The sequence below is a fragment of the Artemia sp. Qi Xiang Cuo genome, chromosome 7 (genome assembly GCF_049724085.1).
Source record: "Artemia sp. Qi Xiang Cuo chromosome 7, ASM4972408v1, whole genome shotgun sequence".
NCBI classification, from domain to species: Eukaryota; Metazoa; Arthropoda; class Branchiopoda; order Anostraca; family Artemiidae; genus Artemia; species Artemia sp. Qi Xiang Cuo.
The window spans coordinates 32,058,109-32,083,279 of NC_142800.1; the positions used below are offsets into that span (position 1 = coordinate 32,058,109).

General features: G+C 34.0%; 1 protein-coding gene across 1 annotated transcript in view; it reads left to right on the forward strand.

Annotated features, from left to right (window-relative positions):
• The window catches only part of LOC148950172 (hemicentin-1-like), a 235,199-nt gene that overhangs the window by 100,111 nt on the left and 109,917 nt on the right, over positions 1–25,171 (forward strand). The window contains exons 8-9 of the mRNA XM_089091489.1: positions 3,728–3,858; positions 17,226–17,385. Of these exons, the coding sequence (XP_088947615.1) occupies positions 3,728–3,858; positions 17,226–17,385 (291 nt within the window). The remainder of the gene's footprint in view (positions 1–3,727; positions 3,859–17,225; positions 17,386–25,171) is intronic.

Genomic DNA, 25,171 nt, shown 5'->3' on the forward strand with positions numbered 1-25,171 from the left:
TTAAGTCAACCTCAAATACATATTAATTATATTTTCGACTATGCTGAACAAAATTGCTATCTCAAAATTTTTGATTGGGTGACTTCGGGAAAAAGATGAGCGTCGAAGGGGGCCAAGTTGCCCTCCAATTTTTTTGGTTACTTAAAAAGGGCACTAGAACTTTTAATTTACGTTCCAATGAACCCTCCCACGATATTCTAGGACCACTGTGTCGATTGGATCACCCCTGGGGAAAAGAAAAAATAACAACAGAAAAACAAATAAACACGCATCCGTGATCTTTCTTCTGGCAAAAAATGGAAAATTCCACATTTTTGCAGATAGGAGCTTGAAACCTCTACAATAGGGTTCTCTGATACGCTGAATCTGATGGTGTGATCTTCATTAAAGTTCTATGACTTTTAGGGGTTGTTTCCCTCTTTTTTGGAAAATAAGGATAATTTTCTTAGGCGCGTAACTTTTGACTAAACTTGATGAAACTTATATATTTGAAATCAGCATAAAGATCTGATTCTTCTGATGTATCTATTGGTATCAAAATTCCGTTTTTTAGAGTTTCGGTTACTGTTGAGCCGGGTCGCTCCTTACTTACAGTTCGTTACCACGAAATGTTTGGTTAAATTACTTGGATTCACCTACTTATGATGGATCTTACTCTAGTCCTGGTTTAACTCTAACAAGTGTAAAACATATCAATTGTCTGGAAAATCGACATGCAGTTTTGGATTACCCTTACCTATCAGACCACAAGTATATTATGTTTAAGCTGTTATTTAGTCCTAGTGAATATGTTCCTATTGCTAATTCTAGTTTTAATTTTAACAAAACCAACTTCAGTGCTTTCAGTGCTATTTTGTTGGATCGGGTTGATTATATATAGACTATGCCCCTTTCATCTCAGCCAGAAAAAGACCAAGCTATAAAATATATGACAAGTTTAACCCTTAAAGTACGTCTGAATCTACCCCTGTTTACTCTTCTAATGCCAAGAGATATGTAAGGTGGTGGAATCGGGAGCTAAGTCTTCTTTGAACAGAATACCTCAACCTTCAATGATTAAGTAGACAGTAACCATCGAACGATAGTGTAAACAATGTAAAAGTACTAAAAAAAATATAAATGTGCAATTCTAAAAGCCATATCAGAGGACTAGAGAAATTTTTTATCAAACAAAGGCAGGTCTGATGCCTGGCACAAAATACATAAAATATGCAAGTCCAGTAATGGTTTTGAACGGCCGAACCACATTAAGAAAGATGACGAACATACACTACCTCAGTGAGTGAAGCAGGAGAAGGACGTTTCTCCAAATGGTTTCCTCGCGTCGATGAATCCTGTGACAGGGATTGCCAATGTAATTTTAGACAAGAAGTTTCAATCGTATTAGATAACAGTGAAAACGGTGTAAATGAATTGTGTCTCGACGAACTACAGGAAATTGTAAGGAGACAATGCTCAATGAAAGCAGAAGGCATGGACGGGATCCTAAATTTAGTTTTGAAAAAAGATATCAATGTGTTTATTCTCTATTATGTTGAAAATTATTGATGCTTGTTTGAAGTTGTCATATTTCCCTAAGGAATGGAAAGTTGCAAATATTCTCTTCATTAGTAGAAAAAAAGTAAAGATGGCTCTGCTTCTTCCTATAAGCCTATTAGCTTGTGGTTTAATGTTGGGAAAAATTTTTGAACGATTAATTTCGAAAATAACTATTCCTTCCATTTACACTAATAATTGAATCTCTTATTCAAAACCTGGATTTGTAAAGTACAAAATCAACAATGGCTGCATTATATAATATCTCATCAAATGTGGAAAATAATAAAAAGCGAAAATTGTTCACGTTATGCTTGTTTTTTTTTCATATTAAAGGTGCGTTTGATAATACTTGGTATACAGGTAATATAAAAAAGCTAATATATAAAAATTTCCTGGTGGTATTTTAAAACTAATTCATAGTTACTTAAGTGATAGATTTGTTTGCTTTGAAAATTTCACTTCCTTCAAATTAGAAAAATTATGCCCTCAAGGTGGCATATTGTCTCCTTTCATTTGGTCTATAAATTAAAGGATTTTCTTGAGTTAAATTTTGACGTTAAATGCAATGTCTTACGAAGACGATAAAGCTTACGCAGACAATTTGTGCGTTGTTATAACGGGATCGAAGGTTGCAAGTATCAAAAGACTGACAACAATTGTCTTCGACAACCAAGATTAGTTAATTGGTCTTCAAATAACAAACTCATCTTTGATGTGAATAAAACCAAAGGTATATTATTTAACACCAAGCGCAAATCTCCTCCTATTTAGTTATGCTTCGGTGGTAATCTGATAAAACTTCAGGATAATGTCAATTATTTGGGGGTTATTTTAGATAGAAAATTACTATGGTCTCCACATATTATTTACAAGCTGAATTCCGCTACACAATATTCCAGCTGAATTCTCAGTACTGCCAGATCAACTTGGGGTCTAAAACCGTCTGCCCTAAGATTCCTTTATAAAAGTGTTGTTGAAAGTACTTTTCTGTATGCTGCTTCTATATGGATTAGTGCTATCAGGACAGCGCATATAAAGAAAGCCTTACTTTCAGCTCAAAGACTTTCCCTGATTTGATTTCCAAGTATTTCAGAACTGCTTCTAGTGATGTCATAGCTGCCATTTCTGATCGAATCCCTATTGAGTATCGGGTTATTGAAATATATTAGCAAAAATCGTACTTATTTATGGCCAAATTTCTCATCCTTTGTATTTCCCTTATTTCGCCGTTCTAATGATCATAGTACCTTTGCCGAAGAAGTAGCTGCTGAATTTTCGAGCGCAAGTATTGTAATACACAAGAATACCACTCCCCCTCTTGCTGTTCTCCGTGCCGTTTTGACATCAGAATTCATAATTGACATAATAGGTTTGAGAATTCCAACTTTTTCCGTAAAAGAATGACCTTTTGTCTCTTTAAAAGTTCAACCCCTCACCTTGCTTAATTTAATTTTTAGCTGGTCACAGCTACCTAAATAGTTTGTTTTGTTTTTTTAAACCAAATTGGAAAAAGTGAAAGTCCACTCTACTCGTGTGGTGTGTTTGAAAACCGTTATCACCTCCTCTTTGAATGTACTAATTATTCTTTTCCTCGCTCGTTGCTGGTAAATCATTTAAATGGGCCGTTAATCTTCTTTCCTTTCACTTTGTGTTTGCTTAGTATTTGTAAAATTACACGGTCTTTAGTAATCCAATTTCTCATCGATGCGGTCTGATTTGATCAATGTTCATAGTTAATTTCTAAAGTGATATGCTTATTATTTAGATTGCAGTCCTTTTTTTTTTTCTTTCCTTACTCTGTTTTGTTGTGTTTATTTCTCTCTTCTTTTAGTGTAATTTTACATTTTTGTAGTTGTAGATGTGAAGTACCGGATTTCCAGTTCCGTCACTATTATAGTATCTATCTATCTATCTAAGATATCTCATTATTTTCAGATAAACTCCTAACAGTTTTGGCTCTTGGTCAGTAGTTTGACAAATCCAACATAAAAGAAGAGGGCTGATATTTTCTATTACCATGAATGGGTCGGTTAAGTGAAAGTTATCTGCTGAATCAATCGCTTTTAAATTATTTTTACTATTTTTTTTGGAAATATTAATTCCCTGGCACAAGTGAATATAAATTTTGGAGCATCACAGTTTTAACTTCTATCAAGCTCTAAATTTCAAGATGATTCATTTTTTTCAGATAAGCCCATAACAATTTTGACTCTTGGTCAGTCGTTTGACATATCCAACATAAAAGAAGGAGATGATATTTTCCTCGATTGTTCTGTGAGGGCTAATCCTCCCATCCATCGGCTGCAATGGGGATTGAATGTAAGTTAGTCTTAAGAATAATGGACGACATCAGTTTTAAAGCACACAAATAAGTTGTAAGGCAATAATCACTGCAGGACTAGATTGCATAATTTGCCATACCACGGGCAGTCATCTATTACTACAGACGGTACATACCTTACCATTCGGGTTTCTGAGGCAACACCCATTTTCTGGACCAATCAGAGATATTTCTACTAACAGTACTGCATATACGGTAACTTGATTAGTATAAAAGGTTTTTTTTTTTAACCTCTAGCTTTAACCTCTAGTTTAAAGACATCTCATCAGGTTTGGTTAAGAATGCATCATGGGTAATTACAGAACAATTAATGGTATTGTATAGTTATAATTGTTTCAACTTGAAAGTTATATCATTTGCGTAAAAGCTAACTCAATTCAAGAAAAAGGTATTCCATTGGTTAAGAATGCATCATGGGTAATTACAGAACAATGAATGGTATGGTATAGTCATAATTGTTTCAACTTGAAAGTTATATCATTTGCGTAAAAGCTAACTCAATTTGTGAAAAAAGGTATAGCATTTGCATAACTCTGTTCTGAATGATCTTAACTGGTGATTGAATAATAGGGCTAAACAGACTTCGAGAATATTTATAATAGGATTGTATAAAAGTGGTAAAAAGGTTTAAACTGCTTACCAGTTAAGGTAAGCCCGAAGGGGTTGCTAACTCATAGGCAATTTATTATAAATTTGGAATAACATCGTTGGCATCAATCTACCGAAACGATTAACGATGAGAAGATGACCTTGTGACTTGACCTAGCTTTACTTCTCGGATTTGATCTGTATAATACACAAGTACCATTTGAACAGTATTGTCAATATAAAATATGCTCTAACATTGTAGTAAACTATAAAGTTGATACTAATAGTGATGTGGATGCCAAGAAAAGAATATTAATAAAGTAATTCAGAGCAATCCTTAGAAATCCCTAGAAATCATCTAGGTGAGATGATTATAGGTTTGAAGCTTCAAGGACCGCAACCATCAATCACCCTAACCACCAAGGACCTTAACCTCCAAAGGCCCCCTATCCTCAACCTCCAAGGGGCCCTCTCCATTCAATTTTTTGGGGCCCCCATTTCTCCTTTTTTATACTTTTTTTGAAGTTTTTTTTAACTTTTTTTATTATTTTTTTAACATGATATATTTTTATTCAATTTTTTTTATATGTCTTCGAATGAGATAAAACATACTTAAAACAAAAGAAATTCATATTTAAAATTTTCCAATTTCAAAATGAGAATGCTATAGATACTTTAGTCGCGACTATTACTATTAGAAAAATAAAGTTTGTAGTAGGACTTTTTATTGTACTGAATTTTTTTTTGACTTAGAAATTATTCAAATTTCTTACGTATCTTAAAATGACATGAAATGTGCATGCGGCTTTACCAATCGTACTCTATGCTTGCTTATAGACACGATGCGGATTTCTCAATAGTACTCTATGGCGGGTTATCGGCACAACCTAGTTTACTGCATGTATTAAATCAGTATTTTTTATGCAGTGGAAGGATAAACACATACTTCATATCTCTTAAAAAATTGAAGATGAAGCGTTTTAAGAAAGTGGGTTCATATGATAGTGTTTTTGTAGCATTGAATGCTGACAAGGAGAATTATTTGAACTATGAAACAAGTATAAGTGGTAGGACTATCGGAAACGTATGAATGCATTGTCATGGCTTTGAGGAATTAAATTTCTTTGGAGTACCAAAAAAATCTAACTCTTATGAGGGTGGATATTCGAAATTGATATCTCCGGAGATAATTGCATTCAAAGAGAATGTCAACATAAAAATAATAGTTGATGAAGAGGGGCATCTTCTTGCTAGTGCTTGTGGTAACATGTTACCCAGTGTTAAACCCTATCGTCAGCTTTCGGGTATTAGCATTCAACGGAAGTTCAAAAGAAGACAGGTGTACTCTTCTACTAATATCATAAACCATATCTTGTCAACGGGGCAGAACTGTTAACTGTTTAAAAATAATGTAATAACCGACAGCGAAATTGCCGGAAAAATAAAAAGGGTATTGCTAGAAAATATTACTAAGGAATAAAAAGATGAATCAATGAAAAACAAAGTGTCAGCAAACGTTACTACCATTGATCAAGCAGTCAATGAACAAAATAATAGCAAAGATGATATGCATATTGAACATGTGGATGACCCCCCAGAATAAATGTGTTCACATGATAGTGTCATTGTAGCATTGAATGCTGACAAGGAGAAGTATTTGAACTTTGAAACAGGTACAAGTAGTAGCACTATCGGAAACGTATGTGTGCGTTGTAATGACAGTGAGAGTTTAGATTTCTTTGGAGTACCCAGGAATTTCCATTATGCACATTCTGGATATGCGAAAGTATCATTTACAGAGATGATTGCACTCAAAGAGAATGCCAACATAAGAGTAATCGTCGATGAAAGAGGACAACTCCTTGCTAGTGTTGCTGGTAAAACATTATCTACTGATACATCCTATCATCAGCTTTCGGGTATTAGCATTGAACGGAAGGTCAGAAAAATAAAGGCTTACTCTTCTACTAATATCATAAACCATATCTTGTCTACGTGCCGGAACTGTTACCTGTGTAAAAATAATGTTGTAATAGACAGTGAAATTGCCGGAAAAATAAAAAGGGCATTGATAGAAAATATCACTAAGGAATATAAAGAAAAATCAATAAAAAACAAAGTGCCAGCAAATGTTACTACCTTCACTGATCAAACACTCAATGAACTAAGTAACACCAAAGACGAAATGCATATTGAACCTGTCGGTGACACACAAGTAAAAATTGTGTATGACTCAAAATGGATTAATCATTATTCTACTGATTAAGAACTAAGAGAAGGGAGTAACTATAGTATCAAGAGAGAACATGATGAATTATTTTATGGAACAGATTCAAAATGTCCAAAGTTGTTCAATGACGTAAATAATGTATAATAATATATTTTTGTACTAATATCCTATATGAAATTATTTCAATAAAAATATATTCTGCATTACATTGTTATGTGTTCATTATTTTTAGAGTATGCTAGCATATCAAACGTTTAGAATGTCTATTAAAACATCGGAGGTGTAAGAAAAGGAATTTGCATACATGATATGTTGGATAGATAGGTTAACATGGAGAAAATATAAGTATCATAATGAATAAATTCTTTATCAACATCTTTTCTCAGATAGGTCAGGATAAAATTGATAAAATTTAAGTATCAGAGCGAATAGATTCTTCATAAACATCCTTTGCCGAATATGTCGGTTAACATTATCAAAACCTAAGTGTCAGAGAGATGAAATTCTGTATCAACATCTATTGTCAGATACGTGGGATAACATTGACAAAATCTAAGCATCAGAGTGAATAAATTTTTTCCATCATAATCTTTGTCAGATACATTGGATAAAATTGACTAAATCCAAGTATCAGACAGAATAAGTTCTATATTAACATCCGTTGTCAGATATGTTGGATAACATTGTCAAAACTTATCTATTAGAGTGAATAAATTCTCTATCCATTTTCTTTGTCTGATACGTCAGATAATATTCACACAATACAAGCATCATAGTGAGCTATGTCCTTATATTGTCTTCATTCAGATATGCTTGATAAAATTGAGAAAATCTAAGCCTCAAAGTGAATAAATTCTTCATCAATGCCCTTTGACGAATACGTTTGATAACATTACCCAAATCTAAGTACCAGAGTGAATAAATTCTGTATCAACTTATTTTGTCGGATACATCAGATAACATTCACGAAATCTAAGTATCAGAGTGAATAAACTCTTTATCAACTTCTTTCGTCGGATAAATCAGATAACATTCATGAAATCTAAGTATCAGAGTGAATAAACTATTTATCATCGTACTTTGTCAGATATGTCTGATAAAATTGACAAAATATAAGCATCAGAGTGAACAAATTCTTTATCAATGTCTTTTAACAGATACTTTTGGTAGCACTGATAAAATTTAAGTATCAGAGTGTACAAATTCTTTATTAACATTCTTTATCATTATCATTTCTCGGATACGTCGGATAACATTGACAAAATCTATGTATTAGAATGAATAAATTCTTTATCAACATCTTTTGACGGATAGGTCGGGATAAAATTGATAAAATCTAAATATCAGAGTGAATAGATCCTTTATTAACATCCTTTTCTGGAAATGCCAGTTAACATTATTAAAACCTAAGTGTCAGAGTGATTAAATTCTGTATCAACATCTATTGTCAGATGCATCGGGTAACATGAACCAAATCTAAGTATCAGAATGAATAAATTTTTCTATCAGCATCTTTGTCAGATAAATCGAATAAAATTGAAAATATCTAAGCATCAGATTGAATAAATTCTATATCAACATCTTTTCCCGAATACGTCGGGTAAAATTGTCAAAATCTAAGTATCAGAGTGAATGAATTCTTTATCAAATTCTTTTGTCTATTACATCAGGTAACATTCACAAAATCAAACATCAGAGTAAATACATTCTCTATCAACATCCTTTGTCGGATATGTAGGTTAGCATTATCAAAACCTAAGTGTCGGAGTAGTGAAATTCTGTATCAACATCTTTTGTCAGATACATGGGATAACATTGATAAAATCTAACTATCAGAGTGAATAAATTTTTCTATCAATATTGTTGTCAGATACACTGGATAAAATTGGCTAAATCTAAGTATCGGAGTAAATAAATTCTTTATCAATGTCTTTTGACAGACAAATTTGATAGCACTGACAAAATTTATGTATCAAAGTGAACAAACTCTTTGTCAGCATTCTTTATTGATATCATTTGTCGGATAAGTTGGATAACATTGACAAAATCTATGTATTAGAATGAATAAATTCTTTATCATCATCCTTTCTCGGATACGTCGGATAAAATTGAGAAATTCTAAGAATCAGAGTGAATAAATTCCTTATCAACTTCTTTTGTTGGATACATCAGATAACATTTTAAAATCTAAGTATCAGAGTGAATAAATCCATTATCATCATCATCATTTGTCCGATACGCTTGATAAAATTGAGAAAATTCAAGTATCAGAGTGAATAAATTTGTTATCAATGTCTTTTGACAGATACGTTTAATAACATTGACAAAATCTAAGTATCAGAGTAAATAAATTCCTTATAAACATCTTTTGTCAGATATGTCGGATAAAATTGACAAAATCTAAGCATCAGGGCTAATAAATTCTTTATAATCATCATATGCCGGATACATCGGTTATCCGGATAAAATTGACAGAATCTAAGTATCAGATGGAATAAATTCTTTAGCAGCATCTTATGTCAGATATGTCGGATAAAATTGTCAACATCTAAGTATCAGAGTGAATAAATTCTTTATCAACTTCTTTTGTTGGATACATCGGATAACATTTACAAAATCTAAGTATCAGAGCGAATAAATCCATTATTATCATCATCATTTGTCGGATACGCTTGATAAAATTGAGAAAATCCAAGTATCAGAGTGAATAAATTCGTTATCAATGTCTTTTGAGAGATACGTTTAATAACATTGATAAAATCTAAGTATCAGGGTGAATTATTTCTTTAATAAATTCTTTAAATTCTTTAAAGAATATATTCACCATGATACTTAGATTTGGGTAGTGTTATCAAACATATCCGTGAAAAGACATTGATAAAGAATTTTTTAGCTGTGATACTTAGATTTTCTCAATTTTAAAAAGTATATCCGACAAAAGACGATGAAAAAGAATTTATTCAGTCTGATACTTAGAATTTGTGATTGTTATCTGATTTATCAGACAAATGAAGTTGATAAAGAATTTATTCACTCTTTTAGAAGATTTTGACAGTGTTATCCAACATATCCGACAACGAATTTTTATATAGAATTTATTCAATCTTGATACTTATATTTAGTCAATTTTATCCGATATATCTGACAAAGATTATGATAGAAAAAATTAATTCACTCTGATACTTAGATTTTTTCAATGTTATCTCACGTATCTGACAATGGATGTTGACACAGAATTTCATCACTCTGAAACTTAAGTTTTGATAATGTTAACCAAAATATTCGGCAAAGGATGTTGATAAAGAATCTATTCGCTCTGATACTTAGATTTTATCAATTTTATCCTGACCTATTCGAAAAAAGGTGTTGATAGAAAATTTATTCATTCTGATACTTATATTTTCTCCATGTTAACCTATCTATCCAACATATGATGTATGCAAATTCCTTTTCTTGCATCTCCAATGTTTTAATAGACATTCTAAACGTTTGATATGCTAGCATACTCTAAAAATAATAACCTCATAACAATGCAATGCATAATATATTTTTAATGAAATAATGTCGTGTAGGATATTAGTATATAAATAGATTAATATACATTATTAATATAGTGGAACAACTTTGGACATTCTGAATCTGTTCCATAGAATAATTCATCATTTTCTCTCTTGATACTATAGTTGCTCTCTTCTCTTAGTTCGTAATCAGTAGATTAATCATTAATCCATTTTGAGTCATACACAATTTTGATTCTGATGCTTAGATTTTCTCCATTTTAACCTATCTATCCAACATATGATGTATAAAATTCCTTTTGATACATCTCTGATGTTTTAGTAGACATTCTAAACGTTTGATATGCTAGCATACTCTAAAAATAATAAACACATAACAATGTAATGCATAATATATTTTTAATGAAATAACGTCATGTAGGATAAAAGTACAAAATTATATTATTATACATTATTAATACTGTTGAACAATTTTAGACAATTTGAATATATTCCATAAGATAAACCATCATGTTGTTTTTGGATACTGTAAGTACTTTCTTTTCATAGTTCACAACCAATAGAATCACCATTATTCCCTTTTGAGTCATACAATATTTTTTTCTGATACTTAAATTTTCTGCATGTTAATCTATCTATCCAACATATTATGTATGCAAATTTTTTTTTCTTATATCTCCGATGTTTAATAGACATTCTAAACGTTTATATGCTAGCATACTCTAAAATAATGAACACATAACAATGTAATGCATAATATATTTTTAATGAAATAATGTCATGTAGGATATTAGTACAAAAATATATTATTATTCATTCTTAACATCATAGAACAACTTTGGACATTTTGAATCTGTTCCATAAAATAATTCATCGTGGTCTTTCTTGATAATATAGTTACTCTCTTCTCTTAGTTCGTAATCAGTAGAATAATCATTAATCCATTTTGAGTCATGCACAATTTGTACTGGTTTGTCACCGATAGGTTCAATATGCGTTTTGTCTTTGGTATTATTTGGATCATTGAGTGTTTGATCTATGATGGTAGTAACATTTGCTGGCACTTTGTTTTTCATTGATTCATCTTTATATTCCTTAGTGATATTTTCTACCAATGCCCTTTTTTACGCCAATTTCAATGTCTATTAAAACATTACTTTCACACAGGTAACAGTTCCGGCACGTAGACAATATATGGTTTATGATATTAGTAGAAGAGTATGCCTTTCTTCTTTTGACCTTCCATTGAATGCTAATACCCCAAAGCTGACGATAGGATGTATCAGTAGGTTATGTGTTACCAGCAACACTAGCAAAGAGTTGTTCTCTATCATCGACGATTATTTTTATGTTGGCATTCTCTTTGAGTGTAATCATCTCTGGAAATGATACTTTCGCACATCCAGAATGTGTACAATTGAAATTCTTGGGTACTCCAAAGAAATCTAAACTCTCACTGTCATGACAACGCACGCATACGTTTTCGATAGTGCTACCACTTGTACATGTTTCATAGTTCAAATACTTCTCCTTGTCAACATTTAATGCTACAAGAACGCTCTCATGTGAACAAATTTATACTGGGGGGTCATCCACATGTTTAATATGCATTTAATCTTTGCTATTATTTGATTCATTGACTGTTTGATCAATGGTAGTAACGTTTACTGGCACATTGTTTTTCATCGATTCATCTTTATATTCCTTAGTGATATTTTCTAGCAATGCCATTTTTATTTTTCCGGCAATTTTGCTGTCTATTATCACATTTTTTTTACACAGGCAACAGTTCCTGCCCTTTGACAAGATACGGTTTATGATATTAGTAGAAGAGTACGCCTGTCTTCTTTTGACCTGCCGTTGAATGCTAATACCCGAAACTTGACGATAGGGTTTAACACTGGATAACATGTTAGAGATAAGATATAAGATAACATTTATTTCCCAAAGGCTATCTCAAGCTCTACTAGAGCCAAATTCGCTTCATATGTCAAAATTCAATAAAAAAAGCAAAACGAAGAAACAAATAATACAGCAAGAAAAGAAACACCAATCAAGCATAAAAATGATCGATAAGAATTTAACAAATGGCTAGAATAGAAACAGAAAAATAGAAGAAGAAGGGGATGGGGATAAAAGAAAATCACAGTCAAGAAGAAAATCATTGCCGAAATTTTATTCAAGGCCAAATGCATAAAATTAAAAACCAACACTTAAAATCAAGCCAAATTAGCTGTCAAAAGAAAGGAATACAATTAAAGGTAAAAAAATTTAAAATTAAAGGTCAAAAAAGAAGTTTAACATAAATAAATATCCCAAAAGGGAAAATAAAAGTGACAAAGATAAAGAGAGAAAAATAACGCATGATTATTGTGAACATACATAACAACTAAAATAAGGGACGGAGGAGTTAATTTTGGTACAGAGCATAGTTCAGGGGTTATTTAGGTGCGCCAAAATAAAAGGGATAAAACTTTTCTGGAACCTCTCAGTAACGGTATGGATAGGTGAATATGTAGGAATTGACAAGGAAGCTAAGCGGGGGGTTGGGGCCTAATTGGGTCATGTAAATCAGGAAAGATGTCCTCAGTACGAGGATTAGCTACTGCGGATTTAGCTAAACGCAAAAAAATTTGTCCTCTCCTTTCTCTTAACGTGGTAATACCTGCTGATTTAAAGAGGAAGAAGTGTGAAATTTTGCTCTCTTTGTAGATAATCCTGAGCGAACGCTTTTGGGCTGACTCAATTTGTCACTAAGTTCGCTTGAAAGATGCGAATGCCAGACTGGACATGCATATTCTAATAGAGGCCTGATAAATGATAAATAAACACTGAGGGACTGCATCTTAGGGCAATTAACCTTGTTTAAAATTTTTAACATAGATAATGAAACGTTTGCTTGTTTAACAATATTAAAAAGATGCATGTCCCATTTAAGATTATTTGAAATTGTGACACCAAGGAGTTTAACATGTTTCACAAGCATTGCAGGTGGGATAGGATCAAGGAAAGCGGGAGTGGTTTTCAAAATATTTATCGCCATTATATTTGATTTGGTGGAATTTACTTTTATATTTAGGTTCTTAGCTTCATCCGAAATGTGGGTTAGGATTTTGAGGGGGTCACTTTTAGTATTCCTGTGACATACTTCAAGGATCAACAAGTCATCCACATATAAGCACTAGCAAGAAGATGCCCCTCTTCATCAACTATTATTTTTATGTTGGCATTCTCCTTGAATGTAATCATCTCCAGAGATCTCAATCTCGCATATCCACCATAATAAGAGTTGAATTTTTTTTGGTACTCCAAAGAAATTTAATTCCTCACTGTCATGACAATGCATGCATGCGTTACCGATAGTGCTACCACTTATACTTGTTTCATAGTTCAAATATTTCTCCTTGTCATCATTCAATGCTACAATAAAACTATCATGTGAAAATACTTTCTTCAAATGCTTCATCTTCACTTTTTTAAAGATATGAATCATGTGTTTATCCTTCCAATGCGTAAAAATACTGATTTATTACATACAATAAACTAGGTAGTGTCGATAACCCGCCATAGAGTACCAGTGGGAAAGCCACATCGTGTCTATGAGCAAACATAGAGTGCAATGGGTAGAGCGCATGCATATTTCATGTCAGTTTAAGATATGTAAAAAGAAGCTGAATAATATCTAAGTCCAAAAAACTTTCAGTCCAAAACAAAGCGCTTCTGCAAACATTATTTTTCTAATAGTAGTAGTCACGACTAAAATATCTATATCATTCTCATTTTGAATTTGGAAAATATTAAATGTAAATTTCTTATGTTTTAAGTATGTTTTATCTCATTCGAAGACATGTAAAAAAATAATTAAAAAAAGTTAAAAAACTTCAAAAAAAGTATTAAAAATGGGGGGATGGGGGTCCCTTGGAGGTTGGGGATAGGGGACCTTTGGGTTGAGGTTGAGGTCCTTGGTGGTTAGGGTCTTTGATGGTTGCGGTCCTTGATGCCTCAAACCTATAATCATCCCACTAGTTGATTTCTAAGGATTTCTAAGGACTGCTCTGAATTTTTTTATTAAAATCCTTTTCTTGGTATCTACAACGCTATTAGAATCAACTTTCTAGTATACTAAAATGTTAGAGCATATTTTATATTGACAAAACTGTTCCAATGGTGCTTGTGTATTATACAGAACACATGCGAGGAGTAAAGCTAGGTCAAGTCACAAGGTCATCTTGTCATCGTTAATCGTTTCCGTAGATTAATGTCAACGATGTTATTCCAAATCTAAAATAAATTGCCTATGAGTTAGCAACCCCTTCAGGCTTACCTTAACTGGTAAGCAGCTTAACCCTTTTTTACCACTTTCATAAAATCCTAGTATAAATATTCTCGAGCTCTGTTTAGCCCTATTATTCAATAGCCAGTTAAGATCATTCAGAACAGAGTTATGCAAATGCTATACCCTTTTTCGCAAATTGAGTTAGTTAACTCAAATGATATAACTTTCAAGTTGAAAAAAGTATGACTATACCATACCCTTCATTGTTTTCTAATTACCCATGATGCATTCTTAACCAAAGGAATACCTTTTTCGCGAATTGAGATAGCTTTTACTTAAATGTTATAACTTTCAAGTTGAAAAAAGTATGACTGTACCATACCTTTCAGTGTTTTCTAATTACCAATGATGCATTCTTAACCAATGGAATACCTTTTTCGCGAGTTGAGTTAGCTTTTACGCAAAATGATATAACTTTCAAGTTGAAACAATTATGACTCTATCATACCATTCATCGTTCTTTAATTACTCATGATGCATTCTTAACAAAATCAGAGTCCTTTAATCTAGAGGTTATCAATCTCTTTGACAAGTTTTGGCTCAGAAAGATGTCTGACTTGCCTGTATCGCTAGTAGAAACATGATTTTATAGTAAAAAAAACCTTTTATACTAATCAAGGTACCGTATATGGAGTCCCGTTAGTAGAAACATCTCTGATTGGCCCAGAAAATGGGTGTTCCCTCATCAACCCGTCTGATAAGGCATGTACTGTCTGTAGTAATAGATGACTGCCCGTGGTAATCCATATTATGCAATCTAGTTCTGTAGTGCTTATTGGCTTACTCCTCAAATAACTATTTGTTTAAAATTTGTGTCATCAGAAAAAGTAGGAAAATGGGTTGTCGAATCTTATTACCATGAGCTCAAGATCGACCAGGATTGCGACCCGGTGACCAAAAGTCTATAGACTTGATTGAGTTTCTTGTTGATTTAGTGATTTTCTCCAATAATCTAGTAATTTATATGCAAACGTAGTAATTTTGATGTTTAGGCAATACAAAAAATCACTAGAAATAGTGATAAATAACTAGGGGTGGCAAGCCTTAGCTCGACTGAACCAAATTGAGGGGGAGTTAGATTTTTGTTATCACCATTTGGAACCATGGTCTATAGGGACTGCAAGAAAATTTGTTATGAACTCTTAGCTAGGATTTTTACTGTTATATTAGATGGTTTGAAAATAATAGGAATTACGTTGATGCCTGTGTTACTTCGCAAATGTGGCCTGTAAGTCGATGTTGCTGCAACACATCACAGGAACTAGACCCTGGAAGTTTAGTTTCAAATATTTTGTTAACTGAAGGTAGCTGAATGACACACAAAAGAGTTTGTCCTTTAGTTTTGGTTTCACTGTCTACTACGTCAGCTGCCTTTGATCTTTCATGACATGAACAAGTTAAGAGTTTTTTTAGTATTGCATTCCATGTAACCTTATGCTGCAGTTTTGTTTTATGTACTTCCGAGTGCATTTAGCTTCATTTAAATGGGACGTTGGATATTTAAGTTTCCCGAAAACGCTGTTTCATGTTAAGCGTGTCAAATACAATTTACAAAGGATCATGTCCATCTTATCCTATTTTCAGTTACGATTTAGCTTCAAAAGCCCTCTGTAAAATCTTAGCAGCGTTGCAGATTAAAATTTGTATGATCCGGCTAAGATCTTCTAAAAATATAAACAATTCTAGTATTCATTTTTATAGACTTTGCAATGAACAAGGTTCTTACGAACCTAAGCTTTTGAATTAAGACAAATATTCAAATAAGATACAGTATGGATAATTATTAAATCAGATAGAGGAATAAAAACTACATAGAACAATAATTTTGCTATATCTTTCTTTTGCTTACAGTTGAAGGGCCATTTTAAAAAAAAGGTGTGTGATTTTCATAGGAAAAGTGGATAAAAATGGAAAAGAAAATCTGAAACTATAAAAACAATACATGAATAACTAATAATCCGTATTTGGCATAATATCACGTAATATGAGCCTGGTATATTGATATACTGTATGTGCAACATTTAACTCTACTTCAGGTTGTCAAATATGGTCGACTAGTTGCATGTTAACTTTGAAAATGAAAGACATATTCTCGGTATTTTAAACTCTGAATCCAGAAAATAATGACATAACCACCGTTTGCCAAAATTGGACCTTAAATTTGAACCGTGAGTCTCGTAGAATTTTCATTTTTGAATAAAATAAACACATTTTCGTATTTATCTTCCCTGTCAGTTTTTTTTTAATTTTCCAACAAAGACTCATTTTCAAATAAAATAAAAATATGTCTTTTCATAAACATGCTATTTCGGCCATATGATTTGGGAATTGGAGCATAGAATAATCTTGATAAGCAGGTATAGGGATGTGTAAGCCAAAATTAGAATCAAACAGCTCGAAGTAAGTTTTAGCAATCAAACCGCTCCTCAGTAAGGTATTAGTAAGAACTTTGGTGTATGTAGGCGGGGTATGAGGCAACCCCTCTCGTATACAGGATAATTTGTGTTTGTAAGTTTTTCTTTTAATCCGCTCTTTACTTTCATTATAAGAAACATGTTGTTTTAAATTTAATTCCTTGCTAGAATGTACTAGAAAGACTAATTTCGATTATATTAAAGGATGTTTTGTTGTTGATATAGGTTTAAAGCAAATTTAATTTTGTTATAATTTTAGGGCTCTACTCTCAATCACAGTGTACAACGTGGTGTTATAATGTCAAACCAAAGTTTGGTGCTAAGAAATATTACGAAATCATATACTGGGCTATATGTATGCAGTACTCTCAATAAAGAAGGTGAAGGAGTCAGCAATGAGTTAGAAATTAGGGTACAATGTGAGTATAAATTTGACTGAGATGTTCTATTGGTTTATTAGTAAATTGATATGGCATTGTATTTATTTTATATGTCATTATAGGCTATGTAAATTAAATTTAAAAAAAAACAAGTTCTTTACCTGAAAGTAAAAAGTGACATAAAACATTAAAACGAACATAAGCTATTCCGTATACGAAATGGGCGGCCCCTCCTCAACGCCTCGCTCTTTACGGTGAAGTTTGACTCTTTGACCACAACTCTACTTTTTAAGACATTACAAACTTTAGCGTAAAGAGCGAGGCTTTGAGGAAGGGACACTCCCTTTCATATACGAAATAATTTCTGTTCGATTTAAGTTTTAATTTTACTCCATACTTTCAGTTAAAAAACTTGTTTTTTTATTTAATTTCTGAATGTTTTTCAACTAATGCAGGTTCAAATTTGACTCACCGCACATGAAAAATAAAAAAGAAATTTGTAAATTAATTTTGGCGGATTTATTCCGTATATGAAGGGCTGCCCCCCCCCCCCCCTAATACTTTACGCTTAAGATGTTAGCACTTTTGAAAAAGCTTCCTATTCCAATTAAACGGCCCTTGTGTTTCAGTTTAGTAAATATTAAAACTTTAGAGAAAAGAGTAAGGTATTGAGGAGGGGACAATCTTTCATATACGGAACAATTTCTGCTCGTTTTGCAAATAATGCCGGTAAATCTTATTCGCCCTTTATGAAGTATACCCCTCCCCCTCAAAGAAAACTCCTCCGTGGAAATTTCATCCAACGTAAATTGCAATCCCCCCCCCCTGTCAAATTTCCTACAGACATTTCCATCCTCGCTGAGAATCCCCCTTCCTATAAAATTAATTGCTGACGATTCAGCCTGAAAAGTTATCCTTAGCATTCTTTCATTTTAATCAGACAACAATCTCTAATCGATTTTTCAATCACTCCGGAAATACCCCCTTCCGTGGAAATAATTTAAGAGAAAATAAAACACGCGGAAAAAAGCCCATGGATAATTCCACCGGAACATCTCTACAAGAAGAATATGGCATAGAAAACGTAAGACAATTAAAAAAAATTTTTATTGTAATTTTGTCAAGTCCCCAAGTGTAACATATCCCTGGAACATTCACCCCACCCCAGAAATATCTCTCCCCAAGGAAGATTCTCTCTTTAGAAATCCACCCCAAGCAAAATCCCCCCTCCCAAAAAAATGTCTTTGTAGTTTCCAATAACAAATACTATATGTAAACGATGGGTGAATTTCATAGCTTACAGGCCTCACCCCACGGACTGCGAGGGGTCATTTTACACCTAATAACATATTTGATTTTTCAACTATACTGAACAAAATGGCCAAATTTGTATCATAAAAATCTCCCAATTTGTCCAAATTTGTATCAGATAATTTTGGGGGGAAGTGGGCGGGGGAGGGGACCTAGTTGCCCTCCAATATTTTGTTCACTTGAAAAGAGCACTAGAACTTGTAATTTCCGTTTGAATGAACCATCTCCCGATAATCTAGGACCACTGAGTCGATAGTATCACCCCTGTGGAAAAACAGCAAAAGGAAGAAATGAACAAATAAACACGTATCCACGAACATTCTTCTGGCAAAAAATACAAAATTCTACAATTTTGCAAATAGGAGCTTGAAACCTCTATAGTAGTGTGCTCTGGTACACTGAATCTGATGGTGTGATTTTCATTAATATTCTATGAAGGGGTTCTTTTAAAGGGTGTTTCCCCCTTTTTTGAAAATAAGGCAAATTTTCTCACGCTCGAAATCTTTGCTGGGTAAAATTAAACTTAATGAAACTTTTATATTTGAAATCAGCATAAAAATCCAATTCTTTTTATACATCTATTGGTATAAAAATTCCGTTTTTTAGGGTTTCAGGGACTCTTGAGCCAGGTCGCTCCTTACTTACAGTTCGTTACCAAGGACTGTTTCATTAGAAAAAACTCACACAGTCGTTATTTTTCTAATAACGTAAAATTAATGAGTTGAGTTTACCGTGGGGAAATCTCCGTATTTAAAAGTATTGCAGGGTTTAAGGACAGATAAGATAACGCTGAAAGTTGGGTTATTATTTGAGTGAATTGGCGGACTTAGATATAATCCGCAGTGACGAAGGTTATAAGAGTATTGAGGACGGCAAATTAGGAGAATTTAAGAGTTGCAAGCAATTTTACGCGAGTGAAATATATTTCCGAAAAACAAATTAACAGGGGTTGGACGAGAAAGTAAACCGAAAAACTGTGCGAATATTCCACTAATGAATTAGCCGAACTAAACTCAAACAGGGGAACTACCCTGTAAAACAAATCACGTATCCTCCCTGGATACTCGTATAACAAATTTAATCTCCTCCTGGTCAGATTAATCAAAAGGACAGGTGCCTCCCACCTTCCTTGTCCAATGTGCGCACAAACTGAAAAACTCTCCGAATTTGCCGTCCTCAATACTCTTATAACCTTCGTCACTGAAGATTATATCTAAGTCTGCCAATTCACTCAAATAATAACCCAACTTTCAACGTTTTCTTATCTGTCCTTAAACCTTGTAATACGTTTAAATACGGAGATTTCCCCACTTTAAACTCAACTCATTAATTTCACGTTATTCTTTTTTATATTTGTCTAACAAGGTACACATCCCTTTATAGACCTTCATAATTCTACTAATTAATTGCATATTTTTGTCTTTTTATATGTTACCGCAATAGGCTACTTTCTAGGCCAAATTAACCCGTCTCTTCAAAAACGCAGAATTCTTTTATTATCAGATTTACGGATAGGACCTTAAATTGCTGCCACCACTTATTGGAGTATATATACCGCTGGCACCACTTATTGGAGGTTTAACGTACGGAGTTCACCACTTTTAAAGGCAAAAATTGCGCAAAGAGTTGCTATGCCACTAGCTGGAGGGGGAGATCCCTCGTCGGCTCAAAATCGTAGGATTTCCGCGGTTACTCCAACGGTTCCGTATATACTAGCGTGATCGGATGGTCTAGGGCCACCTTTAAAAGCCAAAGTTTACCAAAAAGATTTCTAACTATCTCTTTAGACTCGATCTAAGCTGAACAGTTAAAAGAGAACATAGTATAAGAAAAAGTCTTACTGTATTCACCTCTCGCTGTATAAAAACTCAAAACGGAACTGATTTAAAAAAGGACTCTTTCTCCCAGCCCGCTCCGCTAGCCGCGTGTCTGCCACATGGGGTACGGGGTGGTAAATGAATTCTTCCAGTCAATCCTAGGACTTACTAACTTACTGGTCAACCTCCCTAACTGCGCAATTTCTTACCTCGTGGTCTATTAAGCGACTACGCAATTAAAAAGACCCAAAATGGCGTCACAAAATAAATAAAAGGAAAATTAACAGTTATTTCTCGGGGAAGAAAAATAATTAAGGAGCCAAAAGAAAGGAATCTGGGAGGGACATTTATCTGAACAAACTGGGACCAAGTGTTCCAACACCTCCCTCCTAAGATAAATGGCCCGCATCTCCGGTGGATTGGCTGGAATCTCAGACATAAAATTAATAACACCAAACTTAAAATCACTAGACTTGTTTATCTTCTCTTCTACTAATGCCCTTGCTTCCACCGCTTGGCTCTGGATCGGTCGTCCTCGACACGTCTCTACTGTAGGACCACGATGATCTAGATCGTCTGACATCCGCATTTGGTTTTCAAAGTTGACGTCCCCAAGATTCGTAGAAATTCATTGTGCACGGCACAATCAAAAACAAAAATTTTCTTGCTCTCACGAATTTACATTTGAGATGAGCAGAGAATCAGTTCCTGGCACTTTCGATGATGCCAGCCATCGTGAAACATTGGCTGCACTAGCCTTTTAATTTCGTTCTGTAGAAACAACCCCACATCTCAATAAAAAAGTAAATTGCCCCTTCACATAATTTCAAATAGTCTAGGGCCGAAAATACACAGGCCTGTGAAAACGATGGGGGTTCAGGAAAATGAAGTAAAAATCTGAGCGAACCTTGAATCACTTTTTCTGGTTCCCATCCCCTAAAGTAATCGAATGAATAATACTCGGCGATGAGGGATGAAAATAATATTGAATACTGGAAAGACAAGGCTTCAGTAAAGGGATCACAACTTGTCCGCCAGTTGTGCATCGAGGAAAAGGGCAATCTTTCACGTCTTCCCACAGGGGATCTTCCCCAAGGGATTCCTCCCCCTCAAAAAGGAACAAACCCTCTTTTGAGTTGATCAGACCAATATCAGATTCCTTCCCAAATTTTTTCGATCCAACCCAAAATTCAGTACCTTTCAATCTTTCCGTAACCCATTTTTGACCAGTCAATTCTATGTCAGATTATCTATAGTTTTTTTTTAATTTGTCATGGGTCTTCCCCTCCCTCCCAAGTTTTTCCGTTTTATTGTAATTTTGCAATTTTCCCTGTGGGTCTTGGACCTCTTTGTCCCACCTGTTTTTTCTTTTAGCTAGGCACAGTCAAGATAATTTTTTATTTTTCTCCACAGCATACTGAATCTCCAAAGTTTGTCTTTTTTCTACACTTCTCTTTTCATCTCTACTTTTCTCAGTTTTGTCATTCGCGCAAAATAATAAATTATTATTAAATCTGATTTGGATTACAGTGTCCACCATCTTTGTCTGCACTTCGTCATTGTAGCTCCGTTTAATATATCTTTTCTCCCTCTTAGTTTTCTTTTGTTTTCTAGTAGCATTAAATAAATTGTCATGAAATCTGAATTGGACTCCAGTGTCCATCTTCGACTGCTTTTCTTTATTGTAGTTCCGCTTAGTATCTTTCTTCTCTCTTTTAGTCTTTTTTATTCTTACCGCAGCAACAAACATTTTGTCATAAAATGGGAACTGAACTCCGACATTTGGTTTTTCATATTCTACTAAAATTTCTCGAACTTTCCGAGGAAAAGAGGGTACAATAAATTTCGTCTCCTTTTTCTCTGGTACAACCAGCGTTTCATTTTGGCCTGTACTTGTTAGCGTCTCATATTCATTAAAAGTGTTTTCAAGTTTTTCATTTTCTGGAAATTTTCCCGAAAAATCATTCTCGCGCGTCGTTTTTTCAATATTTTGTGGTCTTTTTACTTCCGCATTCCATTTTTGTGGATTATCAAGATGTTGAACCCGCGTATCAATTATATCGTTTTTCCGACAGGGTGGCACAGCCTCCCAATTTGTTTTATGGGCCGGTCCACCTCCCCGCCTTGTCAACGAAGTAGCATATTTTCCCGTAAAAGTGTTTAATGTCAGGTAATTTTCTTTTTCTAGCAATTGATTCTTAGACAAATTATTATGGCTATTTGACAGCCTAGAAGTTAGTTGTGATAAAATCTCACTTTCTGGAATTCCCCAGCGGGCTTCTATTAAGCCTATCATGGTTTCTTTTAAACTCTTGGTGATATCTTTCTTCTTTCTCTCTAGCTATTTTATCATTCTCCTTTTTTCGTTCCCTGGCTATTCTATCAGCCTCTTCCTTTCGTTCTCTGGCTATTCTATCAGCCGCTTTCTTTTTTTCTCTAGCTCTTCTTTCTTTCTTTATGAGATTTAATATTTTTTGCGCCATATATATTTGAGTACCCTTTTTTAAGCCCCTGATGGATCTCTATTCAACATTAGTATTATTACTTAGACTACTATGTCTCCGTCTTTCATTATTTCTTATTCATTAATTTTCTTAATTTCCTTGTTCCATATTTGTATTATCTCCATGCTGCAACTCTCCTTCATATGGCACAGGGTCTGAGGGAAGAGCTCGTTTTGTTTTTTTCACATATTACTTCTTCCTTGTTTATTTCGTACCCTCTCATTTTACCGCGTATACTTCTTTCTGATTATATTATCTCTTATTCAATTAGTCAATAACCGGTAAGTTCAACAATTTTTCAAATAACCGGAATGTCTAGACTTTATTATGGAATAACGACTTCTTTCACAACTAGCAGTTTCACGCGAGTGAAATATATCTCCAAAAAACGAATTAACAGGGTTTGGACAAGAAAATAATCAGAAAAACCGCGCGAATATTCCATTAGTGAATTAGCTGGACTAAACTCAAACAGGGGAGCTACCCTGTAAAAAAAATCACGTATCCTCTCTGGATACTCGTATTCCAAATATAATCTCCTCCTGGGCAGATTACTCAATAGGACAGGTGCCTCCCACCTTCCTTGTCCAATGTGCGCACAAACGGAAAAATTCTCCTAATTTGCCGTCCTCAATACTCTTATAACCTACGTCACTGAAGAATATATCTAAGTCCGCCAATTTACTCAAATAATAACCCAACTTTCAACGATTTCTTATCTGTCTTTAAACCACGCAATACTTTTAAATACGGAGATTTCCCCACTGTAAACTCAACTCATTAATTTCACGTTATTCTTTTTATATTTGTCTAACAAGGCACACAGCCTATTATAGACGTTCATAATTCTATTAATTAATTGCGTATTTTTGTCTTTTTATATGTTACCGCAATAGGCTACTTTCTAGACCAAATTAGCCCGTCTCTTCGAAAGCGCGGATTTCTTTTATTATCAGATTTACTGATAGGACCTTAAATTGCTGCCACCACTTATTGGAGTATATATACCGCTGGCACCACTTATTGGAGGTTTAATGTACGGGGGTCACCACTTTTAAAGGCAAAAATGGCGCAAAGAGTTGCTATGCCACTTGTCGGAGGGGGAGATCCCTCGTCGGCCCAAAATAGTGGGTTTTCCGCGGTTACTCCAACGGTCCCATATATACTAGCGTGATCGGATGGTCTAGGGCCACCTTTTAAAGCCAAGGGTTACTGATAAGATTTCTAACTATCTCTTTAGACTTGTCCTAGGCTGAACAGGTAAAAGAGAACATAGTATAAGAAATAGTCTTACTGTATTCACCTCTCGCTGTATAAAAACTCAAAACGGAACTAATTTAAAAAAGGACTCTTTCTCCCAGCCCGCTCCGCTAGCCGTGTGTCTGCGACATGGGGTACGGGATGGTAAATTAATTCTTCCAGCCAATCCTAGGACCTACTAACTTACTGGTCAACCTCCCTAACTGCGCAATTTCTTACCTCGTGGTCTATTAAGCGACTACGCAATTAAGAAGACCCGAAATGGCGTCACAAAATAGAAGGAAAATTAACAGTTATTACTCGGGGAAGGAAAATAATTAAGGGGCCAAAAGAAAGTCATCTAGGAGGGACATTTATCTGAACAAACTGGGACCAAGGGTTCCAACATGTAGATTTGGCCAAGTTAAATTTACCAAACCCAGCCACTAGTATTTCCATACTTTAATGCATTAAAACGCCTTGCTCTTTTGCGCACAACTAACAATACCTGAAATTTTCTTCTTGAATACTTACAAGTGCAATACCGTAGATCAAAAAGGCATTGAAAAATTTGGCTATTTTTCTAATGCGTTACTAAATAAGACAAAGTAGGTTGCTAAAACAGGAGTAAATAAGGAACATTGCAACTTCAAACAAAAATATATTATCTTCTATGTAATTGGGGCTGCCGCGCTCCAGAGCCAACCACTCCTTACGCTAATGTGTCAACATAGTAAATATGCTATACATTCTCTTATTAAAAAATTAGTTGAACTTCAGTAAACAGAGTAAGGGACATGGGGAAAGAGGAGATAACAACCCCCCTGATACCATGGGTAATTTTTGACTTTCCAAGTTTAAACGCCGCTCTTAACTTTTGGTTTAATTAGCCTATTTCTTATTATATCTTCTAATTTCTGTAAATTTTTTATATAATCTTTTGGGTTATTCTAA